General features: G+C 44.9%; 1 protein-coding gene across 1 annotated transcript; it reads right to left on the bottom strand.

Moving 5' to 3' along the window:
* Nucleotides 1–50: 50 nt before the first annotated feature.
* On the bottom strand, nt 51–11,904 carry coq3 (coenzyme Q3 methyltransferase). The gene is made up of 6 exons (XM_034103500.2): nt 11,593–11,904; nt 10,151–10,288; nt 5,105–5,204; nt 3,313–3,564; nt 1,684–1,843; nt 51–850 (listed from the first exon to the last, which is right to left on the bottom strand). Exons 1-6 carry the CDS (start codon nt 11,790–11,792, stop codon nt 684–686), a joined length of 1,017 nt encoding a protein of 338 aa, XP_033959391.1. The 5' UTR covers nt 11,793–11,904; the 3' UTR covers nt 51–683.
* Between the last annotated feature and the right edge of the window lie 359 nt (nt 11,905–12,263).

Here is a 12,263-nt window from a genome sequence, read left to right as displayed (position 1 = left end):
TCTTCTAGCTTTTTGTAATTTGCATGTTAATTATATACAAATCAATGCAGTAGCTTTTCGTGAAACATTTAATATCTCCTACACAGTCAAATAACACAAGTAACCATTCTTGAAAAAGACAACATCAACCTCACAGTCCGTTGGGTTTAGAAATCTCATCTTTGCACGCACTTTAAGAACACCATGCTAGCATGACTTACTCTCTGCTTCAGGCTTGATTTGACTTATGTAATACTTCCACATGAGACCCTTTATAATCCCACAGGATGCGATTGTCCTGTCCTCGTGTGTGGACACATGCTTTAGCATTGAAACAATTATTTCCAGTGTGCAGCAAAAACTAACAGGAAATCATATTTATTGTTAGCGGACAGAAACATATTAATTTGAATTAATACATTTTCCCTGCTGTACAGTATACTCAAATAATAAGTATAAACTCTGTTGAAAGCCACAATCAAAGGATGCACAATGGCCTTGAACAGCACATAAAACACTGTTTAAAGCGAAGCAAAGGCGGATGTTGCCATGTTATTTTGAGTGCAGCTACATCTCTAATTCAACCTCAAGGCTGTTTGTCCCTTTCCTTTAATAACCGCTGTCTCATTTGCTGCTTCACAGCTGGCCACAGGGTAGTTAGGACTTCACACAAACGTGAGTCTATTTTCTGATTGTTGTGTGTCTCAGCTGTGTGTGTCTGCGGTGCTCTCCTGCGCCTGCTCTGTGTGGGGGTCTTCTCTGGCTTTGACAGCGTGGAGGGCGTAGTTGATGGCCGTGCTGTTGGTCCAGCTCCAGGCTCCTGATACGGGGTTGTACAGCATCCCCTGGACAGACTGCACTGAGAAACCATCTGAGAGAGGATGGAAGGATGGGGGGGTGTTAGAGAGAGCCTGACAGCAGCACAAAGACATACGTTGCTTTTCTTTTTTCGCCCATTATATAACTCTGGCCTGGCAACCACATGTGATGTATCTGATATTAGTGGCTGGTTATGACATAAGCCTACAAACAGAAGCAAACTACTTTCTGATTGGGTCGTTTACAGCAGTGGTTCCCAACCTGGGGGGCGCAAACCCCTGGTTTACAGGATGGATTTTATTCTTACTGGTTATTAGCACTTCCCAATCTTTAGTTTATGGTTTAAAGAGGACTGTTAGAGCCAGTATTTTGTCTTTGATAAGAAAGGCCACCTCATTTTCACGTCTGTAGTCAACAGACTATAAAAGACTACAATTCCCACGGCGCCTCCTCTAAAGTGACAGTGATGGGCAACCTGCTAGAAAGACGCCGTTGAGGAACAGTTTTTAAATGTTAAACTACCCTTTAAGTTATTAAGTTATGTGCGCCTTATCAAAAAGAAAGAATACCCAAGTTGTTTGTTATTTTATTTGAGTTTTGCTTATTTGTTTTGAATATTGTAAAGGCCTCTTTTCTTTGTTGCACATGTCAAAATGTGTTTTATTTTTGAGCAAACGCATCGCTTAATACCATCCAAACCATCTGAGGCCAAGCAACTCTTCTAACTGGAAGTAATATCAAAGGAAGAAAACGAGTTAAAACATGTCTGTTTAAGGCGTCTAGTGGCTTGATAGATAAACAAACAAGGAAGGAAGCCACGACAAGGACACTACTTTAACCTGTGTGTGCTCTTATTTATGGAAATATGCAAACGGAGGGTCTTACTGGACTCCAGGAGGCGCTCCAGATCCACGGGGCTGATGAACTTCTCCCAGTCGTGCGTGCCGCTGGGAACGATGCGCAGCAGCTGCTCGGCGGCGACAATAGCCAGCGCGTAGGACAGGTTGGTTTTATTCAGAGTGGTGATGAAGAGGGAGCCGCCTGGCTGCACACACAGAGAGGAACTGTCTTAGTTTCAAAAGTATAAAATATGTACAGCTCTTATTGATGAAACTGCTTAAGAAAACATGTTTTACAATGACGTCACACCCTTACAAGTACTATGGACACAAGTTAGGTCCTACTTTGGTCCTTAAGGGTATTTATAGAATGGATTAGATACACAGAGTCCAGAAAGCAGCAGTGCCCAACCTCAAGGCTCAACTATCTCAAGATTAACTATTTCAACAGAAGGTGGGGTGGGGGGGAGAGTGGAAGAGGTAGAAAATAATGGTTCTTAATTAATAATTTTTCGTAAACAGGAAATGAATCCAAACAATACAAGAACTCGTGCTAAAGCATCCCAGCACAGGTGCCCTGAAGCAAGTTGGATGTGAATGTTTTTTAAAATAACAGAAGTGAAAGAGAGAAGAGAAAAGAGAGTTTTGGATTGCATCATTCTGGAAATATTCAAGGAGGATGGTAATTACCTATGGGAAGTCAAATAGAAATATGGTGGATATTTGTTCAGACTGTATGTAGTACCATAAGATAAGCAGACATTCTCTTGTATATTTTTGCAAGATACATTTATTACTTTCTTAATACATACAATGTGAAATGTGCAATGTGGGGAGTTATCTGCTGATTGATTAGCTAATGGGGGAAATAACTGATTAGCTGATAATCTGGGCTTCATGCAAATTAAGAGTTTAAAGAGGATTATATTGTAAAAAAAAATGTGTATAACATGCATGAATTAGTAGTAGTCATGTTCCTCAATTTCAATCCAATAGGACGCTATCTATCAATCACGTGACGTTGTGAGTGCTCTGCTGAATGCAATACATGATTACAGTTTAATTACATTTGATAAAAACTCATGCCATGACCAAATGTTGCTTTTTATAACTGTATTAACCTCAAAATAAGTTCACTATTGTTTGTCATTATTTTTATTGCAAACTTCCTTGAAAATTAACCCAAAATTAACTGACCCTTTTCAACTCTAGTCCATTCCCGTCTCAACTGAATACAGAGGCCTCTAGTGAACATTAGGCTTTTTTCCTCGGCAGTCCACTGATGACAATCATCTGCTCTCTCAGTAATATCTTTTTTTTCTCGGTATTGAAGTTGAGTTTTCACTCTCGTCAGGGTTCAGTGCGGCACAGACTCATAAAAACACATGCTCACCTATTCCCAGAGAAACACAACAGATGCAAACACAACAAACAGATCACCATATGCACGTCAGCACACGCTCGGGTGAACACACAGACACACACTGTAGTGCTGCAGAAATATCTGACATGAGCTAACAGCTGGGGGGTAACACACACACACACACACACACACACACACACACACACACACACACACACACACACACACACACACACACACACACACACACACACACACACACACACACACACACACACACACACACACACACACACACGGGCTGGGACACACCTTCAGCACGTGACCACAGCAGGAGGCGAATGTTTCCAGGTCGGCCAGATGTTCCACCACCTCGGAGGCCACCACAGCGTCGTAGCGCCCCCCCCCATGCTCCTCATCCTCTGATAGGTCCTCCAGGGTGCAGGCGCGGTAGCTGACCCGCTGACGGAGGTCCGGGTCGAAGGCCATGTGCACCTGGGCCGTACCAATGCTGTCCCCCACCGGGTCGATACCCAGCACGTCGGCTCCCAGCCGGCCCAGAGGCTGGTGGGGGGGGGGGGAGGAGAGAGTCAGACAGGGTCCACTGTAGGTCAGTGGTTTGAGGACTACCATCGGCAATATGATTTCTTAGTTAACCAGTAGTGTTCAGTTAATGTAGTCTTTATGATATATTATGATTTCTTTGGCTGCACAAAATACTTGTTACAGGGAGAGAGAATATTATGAGTAACATCATGGTAGATTCTGCAACATATAAAATATACTATAAAACTGTAAGAATGAGCCTTTGAAATATATATATACGAAATACTTTATTGTCCCCGTAAGGAAATTTGTTCTGGACTCCATCCTGCAGTTCCGCATACATGTACATATACAAACATAGTAAACATTAAAATACATACACATATCATCAGTCATACACCGTTTGAACAAACACAATACACAGACGCACATACTGACAATGGCGACCTATTGCACAACCCTCATGGCCAACATTTAAAAAGTACATTTCATTCCATGTGAATGTTAAGAAGCTTAATGGACATGGTAGGAATGAGTGCTTATAGCGGTTCAGCCTGCTCTTGGGAACCCTGAATCTTCTACCAGAAGGTAGGAGCTGGAATTCTGGGTGGAGTATGTGGGTGGGATCATCAGACACCCTTTTTTGTGCCTGTCTAATAATGGACTGCTCATATATGTTTTGGAGAGATGGGTGTTTTTAAACCCCACCATCATTTTCATAGCAGTCTGTACCAGGCGAGCGATCCGTGACTTTGACTGCACTGTCAAGTTACCGTACCAGGCTACAGTGATACCATACCTAATGATGCTCTCCAACACTGCATGATACAACAGTAACATGAACTTCTGCTCGACTCCGTAAGCCCGGAGTCTACGCAGAAAGCACAATCGCTGTTGAGGTCTAGAGCACTAGGGAACATCACTTAAGAGCAGGTAATTAAACAACTACAGTGGTGTAATATAAACTACAGCGCCATCTGGTGGCCTGTGAGGTGAGCTGCAGGCCCAGGGGCCGATCTCCATCCTCCCTCAGCTGATCCCTTCTGATGGGAAGAGCTGCAGTGACAAGACTCCTGGAGACACAGCTGCCATCCTCACAGACACTTTCAGGGCTTCTCAGTGCGTGTTTCTACGTCTGAATATGACAGCCTGTGTGACAGAGCCACAGAAGAACAGGACCTGAATTTGTCATCTCAAATCACACCACACAGCTGGTATGTCCTCCGTTATAATAGAGACAGAAGCTGCCGCAGCTAGCAGCTCTAACAAACAGATAAACAACAATAAATGACCGCCTGTCCGCTCCACCACACTGAGACCAGCCACATCACCAGAGGAGGAGGATCAGGCTGACGTCTAGAGGTTTCTTAGGCACTGGTATGTGAAAGGACTGGAAGTATAAAGCAACGAAAGCAGAATATCTTTCAAGAATTTAAGGTGACGTGAAGGCAGCAATTTAAACTATTGGGAATAGACACAGAGAAAGCTAAAATAGTTTGTCCACATGTCCAATTTGCACTCGCTTTGCGTCTTTCTCACAAAAGAGTGACACCCTTACCTCGGTGAGCAGGCCCCCTCCACAGCCCACATCCAGAATCCTGAGTCCTGCCAGTGGCTTCCCAGGATGCCCCAGTCTGTGCTCATTCAGCAGATTATCCCTGAAAAAGGTAAATGGAAGGTGGGTTGAATTAAATAAAACTACAACCGCCTTACTCGTGTTACTGTTCAACATACACCCGCCACGTTACGATCAGATGTTAGAGTTTGTAATGTAAAAACCGAGGGAAGATGAACGCGTACTGAGGGGAGACACAAACGATGAATAAGGTACAAATATTAACTGATAACACTTCCCCAGTTGATTACTCACATTATAGTTATTTTTAGTATCTAAAGTACTATGAAGGTTATATTTCAATGTAAGTTAGGCATTATCTTATTTAATGCATGCCAATTGCATACATATTAAGCACACAAACAATACATCTCAGCATTGGATGAGGCAAGGTTAAAAATTGTTGTTTCTATTTGTTGCCATAATAGCTTTAAAATGTCTATTTTTGGCAACCCTTGTATCACACAATGCACCATTTTTTTTAAATTAACAGTATTTTTGTCTTTATAAGTGAATTTATTCGATTTTTCCCTTGACCTTGTTGGAGCAGCCTGGGACTAGCTATTGTTAAACATTCAGCAGGCATACAAATATAGTTTTTGCCTGATGTGTCTCTCCCTTGAACATTTGTAGTCATAAGTAGGTATGTGAGAATGACACATGTTGGATTACACCATCCACTGTCACAACCATCTGAATGTCAGTGTCTGCCAGCTAACATCAACAATGATCCTGTGGCTACAGATTCCCCCTCCTCCTCCCTGCTCCCTCCTCCCTCACACTGTCTGACTGCTGCGGCCCTGGGCAGCAGACATGCAGAACAGGCTGAGATGTGGGTATGCATTGTGCTCATTAAAGCTCTGCTGGGGTGCAGGAGCAGTGAAGGAAGGAGGATTATCTGTTGGCTGACATCCACCTAAAGCAGCTCCTTCTGTAACCCCCACCTAAAGCAGCTCCTTCTGTCACCCCACCTAAACCAGCTCCTTCTGTCACCCCACCTAAAGCAGCTCCTTCTGTCACCCCACCTAAAGCAGCTCCTTCTGTCACCCCACCTAAAGCAGCTCCTTCTGTAACCCCACCTAAAGCAGCTCCTTCTGTCACCCCACCTAAACCAGCTCCTTCTGTCACCCCACCTAAAGCAGCTCCTTCTGTCACCCCACCTAAAGCAGCTCCTTCTGTCACCCCACCTAAAGCAGCTCCTTCTGTCACCCCACCTAAAGCAGCTCCTTCTGTCACCCCACCTAAAGCAGCTCCTTCTGTCACCCCACCTAAAGCAGCTCCTTCTGTCACCCCACCTAAAGCAGCTCCTTCTGTCACCCCACCTAAAGCAGCTCCTTCTGTCACCCCACCTAAAGCAGCTCCTTCTGTAACCCCACCTAAAGCAGCTCCTTCTGTCACCCCACCTAAACCAGCTCCTTCTGTCACCCCACCTAAAGCAGCTCCTTCCGTAACCCCCACCAAAAGCAGCTCCTTCTGTAACCCCACCTAAAGCAGCTCCTTCTGTCACCCCACCTAAAGCAGCTCCTTCTGTCACCCCACCTAAAGCAGCTCCTTCCGTAACCCCCACCAAAAGCAGCTCCTTCTGTCACCCCACCTAAACCAGCTCCTTCTGTCACCCCACCTAAAGCAGCTCCTTCTGTCACCCCACCTAAACCAGCTCCTTCTGTCACCCCACCTAAAGCAGCTCCTTCTGTCACCCCACCTAAAGCAGCTCCTTCTGTCACCCCACCTAAAGCAGCTCCTTCTGTCACCCCACCTAAAGCAGCTCCTTCCGTAACCCCCACCTAAAGCAGCTCCTTCTGTCACCCCACCTAAACCAGCTCCTTCTGTCACCCCACCTAAAGCAGCTCCTTCTGTCACCCCATCTAAAGCAGCTCCTTCTGTCACCCCACCTAAAGCAGCTCCTTCTGTCACCCCACCTAAAGCAGCTCCTTCTGTCACCCCACCTAAAGCAGCTCCTTCTGTCACCCACCTAAAGCAGCTCCTTCTGTCACCCCACCTAAAGCAGCTCCTTCTGTCACCCCACCTAAACCAGCTCCTTCTGTCACCCCACCTAAACCAGCTCCTTCTGTCACCCCACCTAAAGCAGCTCCTTCTGTCACCCCACCTAAAGCAGCTCCTTCTGTCACCCCACCTAAACCAGCTCCTTCTGTCACCCCACCTAAAGCAGCTCCTTCTGTCACCCCACCTAAACCAGCTCCTTCTGTCACCCCACCTAAAGCAGCTCCTTCTGTAACCCCACCTAAAGCAGCTCCTTCTGTCACCCCACCTAAACCAGCTCCTTCTGTCACCCCACCTAAACCAGCTCCTTCTGTAACCCCACCTAAAGCAGCTCCTTCTGTAACCCCACCTAAAGCAGCTCCTTCTGTAACCCCACCTAAAGCAGCTCCTTCTGTCACCCCACCTAAAGCAGCTCCTTCTGTCACCCCACCTAAAGCAGCTCCTTCTGTCACCCCACCTAAAGCAGCTCCTTCTGTAACCCCACCTAAAGCAGCTCCTTCTGTCACCCCACCTAAAGCAGCTCCTTCTGTCACCCCACCTAAAGCAGCTCCTTCTGTCACCCCACCTAAAGCAGCTCCTTCTGTCACCCCACCTAAAGCAGCTCCTTCTGTCACCCCACCTAAAGCAGCTCCTTCTGTCACCCCATCTAAACCAGCTCCTTCTGTAACCCCACCTAAAGCAGCTCCTTCTGTCACCCCACCTAAACCAGCTCCTTCTGTCACCCCACCTAAACCAGCTCCTTCTGTCACCCCACCTAAAGCAGCTCCTTCTGTCACCCCACCTAAAGCAGCTCCTTCTGTCACCCCACCTAAAGCAGCTCCTTCTGTCACCCCACCTAAAGCAGCTCCTTCTGTCACCCCACCTAAAGCAGCTCCTTCTGTAACCCCACCTAAAGCAGCTCCTTCTGTAACCCCACCTAAAGCAGCTCCTTCTGTCACCCCACCTAAAGCAGCTCCTTCTGTAACCCCACCTAAACCAGCTCCTTCTGTCACCCCACCTAAAGCAGCTCCTTCTGTAACCCCACCTAAAGCAGCTCCTTCTGTAACCCCACCTAAAGCAGCTCCTTCTGTCACCCCACCTAAAGCAGCTCCTTCTGTAACCCCACCTAAAGCAGCTCCTTCTGTCACCCCACCTAAAGCAGCTCCTTCTGTCACCCCACCTAAAGCAGCTCCTTCTGTAACCCCACCTAAACCAGCTCCTTCTGTCACCCCACCTAAAGCAGCTCCTTCTGTCACCCCACCTAAAGCAGCTCCTTCTGTCACCCCACCTAAAGCAGCTCCTTCTGTCACCCCACCTAAAGCAGCTCCTTCTGTCACCCCACCTAAAGCAGCTCCTTCTGTAACCCCACCAAAAGCAGCTCCTTCTGTCACCCCACCTAAAGCAGCTCCTTCTGTCACCCCACCTAAACCAGCTCCTTCTGTCACCCCACCTAAAGCAGCTCCTTCTGTCACCCCACCTAAAGCAGCTCCTTCTGTCACCCCACCTAAAGCAGCTCCTTCTGTCACCCCACCTAAACCAGCTCCTTCTGTCACCCCACCTAAACCAGCTCCTTCTGTCACCCCACCTAAAGCAGCTCCTTCTGTCACCCCACCAAAAGCAGCTCCTTCCGTCACCCCACCTAAACCAGCTCCTTCCGTCACCCCACCTAAACCAGCTCCTTCCGTCACCCCACCTAAACCAGCTCCTTCCGTAACCCCCAAGACGGAGGCAGAAGCTACTTAACCCCAGAGTGCCAAACCAGCTCCACATGATGAGCTATTACTTGCATACAAACTATAATGCTAGAGATTTAAAAAAAGCTTTTTAGAATATTTATAGGTATATTATATAAAAGCACTGCCACAATTCAATATATAATTAGGGATAATAATATGACTGCCTTGCTGCACATTATCCCACAGCCACATACTAAATAAACTAACGTCTTGACATTCATTAAATTGACATATTAATTGAAATGATTGTATTGACTTATAAATAATCGTATTGCTTCCACTAAGAAAATAAAACCCCGTTCCATGGCGTACCAACAGCTGGAATTCAAAGGGAATTTAAAATGAAGGCAGCTCTGAATGATGTTTTCTGTGACTGTCCAAGTCCCAACAAGTCCTTAAAAACTAGAGTGTTCCCGTTAATGTTTACTTCCTGTCTGTCTGCTTCTGTTGATTTATCTGACGTCCAGCGATCCGTCATTAAACCTCTTTTCCTTTCTCTCTCTCTTGATCATCCTTAGCAACGGTCATTATAGTCCTTGACAGCGGACTGTACTACAGTCATATAAAACTCTGAAATGTCCGAATTAACCAATCAGAATCAAGTATTCAACTAAGTCATGTCATATTAGGGTTAGGTGATATAGTGGTGAATAAAAACACTGGTTGATTCTGAAAAAAAACTAAAAAACCGGGAGGATTATTGCAATTGTGTCTTTTATTAATGTGGTATTACTGTATGGACTCCAGACTCTATTATCTATCTATGTATTTGTATCTATAGTACCACAGTAAGAGAGTCAGAGTGTAAAAGGTGCAGCAGCAACGGTCTCATTTAGACACACCCTGAGGGCAAATCAGCCTCACTCAGACATACAGTGGCCCTGGATCTGTCACACTGTCAACACACACACACATCACCATCATCTCCTCCACCAACAGGACCACAGAAAAGGGGGGATGGGTAAAATACTGATTATCTTGTGGGGGCCCCTACAGCAGATCTTATCAATCAAAACAGACACAGCAGCACCAAAACAACCCTGATGTAGAGTTGGGGGAGCTGAAACGCTATTTGTTGAAAATGTGCTGATGTGTGCAGGAATCCTGTCACTTCCAATTCATGTTACTTCAATGTATGTGTTTTTGCTCTCAAATACCACAAGGCTGAATCTGCCCCAGGTTATGTTTTGTCACAGTTGCTTGATGCCTCTCAATCTCGTGAGACATCTTGAAAATATGACTATTGGCATGCATATCATGTTGAAACACTCACCGTATAAAAGGCACCCTCAGGTCATTCATGGCGTGAAGAGCAGCAAACTCCCCCCGCTCATCCCACCACTTGCTGGCCAGTGACTGGAACCTCCTCACCTCGTCGGGGTCCACCGTGCTGTGGGAGGCCGAGCGGGCGCTGTGCAGGGGGAGATGGAGAAGATTACATTAAGACTGCAAATAACTAAACATGAGCGTTACTACAGGGGACACAGTACTGAAAATGAGGCGTTGGGACCTTGGATTTGGAAAAAATCAATATATATTATTTTCTTTCACTAGCACTCGGTTCAATATTTTAGTTCTGATCAAAATGAATACAAGTATATTTTCTTCAGAATTTTAACCCCTACAAAATGTCAATTGACAAACAGATAATGTTATTATTTTTTGTATGCTAAATTATATTGTGCTAAATGTTGTTTTGGGAACTGTCAATGATTACCAACAATGGTATTATTTATACATTTTTGATATAAGTTTCGAATTTTTAAGAAAAAGTCAAACTAGTTTTTTTGTATTGGACAACACAAATGCCCCAGTCCCACAAGGCTTTCAAAATACTAAATATCAATATAATTAAACTTAAACGACAAAACCTTCATTCACTTTCAAACTATGAACCATTTAAATGTGAGCTGTAAACTAAATGCTTAGGGGGTCAATGATAGCAACATAATTAATAATCCAGCAGCAAAAAAATAGCATGTATTTGCCTCAAACCTTAGTAAACACATAATATTATGTTGAATGGATTCAAACACTGTGGTTTTAATTGAGCCTTTTTAGTTTTTTATCCTCTGAATATTTTGGAAACAAAGTTTGTTGTGGTCTTATTACAATGGAGCTGAGGTTGCACTTCCAAATCTTGGACTAAAACATCCTTGCTAAAATGTGTGGCATATCATGCATATTGGAATTATTTGTGAAATTACAAGTCGATTAGACAACTTGAAGAATAATGTGGAAATGACTGATTTAAGCTTCTCAGGTGTAAGCAGTCTCACTTTTATATGACTGAATATTACTTATGCTTTGGTCTGTTGGTTGGATAACACAAACCCTCTGAGGTCAGCTTGTGGTCCAAGCTAAATAAATGGGGATTCTGTAGAATGTTCTGGCATGTAACATAAGAAACGATTAATCGAAAATGTAAATCCCCCAGTTAATGGTTAATAAAAGCAACTGTTGGTTAACACCATTGTTCTTGTTGCCCAGTACATATCCAAGCCTTTAAACACATTTAGTTGAGTTATAGCAACTCTTTGAGTAAATAAAATAACTGCACTTTTTGACCTTTATTTCCTTTGGGAGCTTTAACCAATTTACCCTTGGTACAGTTTAACACATATCCCCTGGCTGCAACTGTGACATGTTAAGGTACGCTAACAATAACCAAGTGGCTCTTGTACTGATTAATGTGATGTTGGTGTTGCAGCCTACCTCATGTGACAGGGCACGGTGTGGTGCTGGCTCTCCAGAGAGGCGCTCCTCCTCAGCCACAGAGTCCGCTGTCTACACACCGCCGTCCAGCTGAACCCGCTCCGTCCTCCCGCTCTCTGGGCCTGGACCACCCCACACACAGCGGCGGTGTTCCGGCTGTACAGCCCGAACATGAGGCGACCGAACTTATTCGCGTACATGCTGTCAAAACACACGTTCACAGCTAGCTTCTGAATATTTGTTGACTGCACTTGAGTTGACCGACTGTGCGCATGTCTTTTCTCCCCGGGCAGAAACAACACACACTTTAGTTCCTACTGGTCAGACAATGAAATATTACCGACTGGAAACAAATAGACTGTCACTTGTTGCGTTTGTAATTTATTTCAGTAATTGGTGGCTATTTTAATGTAAGGGTTCTTTCATAACCAACGAATTTCATAAAAGCCACCTTCATGTTATCATTGCTGCTCCTCTAGCTTTATGTTAGCTTAGCCTTTTAGCATACTCTCAGTTTGAGGCACTGACCTAGGACTTGCAGCTTTATGGCAGCACCTGCAACGCAGCACCATTTTAGAAGAGACCCGTTCAACGGTACTGACGTGTGCTTGGTGATCCCTACTGACATTCACAAGAGTGGTTCAGAACCATGTACTGCGCCAACTCGAGTA

The sequence above is a fragment of the Pseudochaenichthys georgianus genome, chromosome 16, assembly GCF_902827115.2.
Source record: "Pseudochaenichthys georgianus chromosome 16, fPseGeo1.2, whole genome shotgun sequence".
NCBI lineage: Eukaryota > Metazoa > Chordata > Actinopteri > Perciformes > Channichthyidae > Pseudochaenichthys > Pseudochaenichthys georgianus.
The sequence above is the reverse complement of the archived record's forward strand: the minus strand, read 5'-3'. Positions and strand labels throughout refer to the sequence as shown.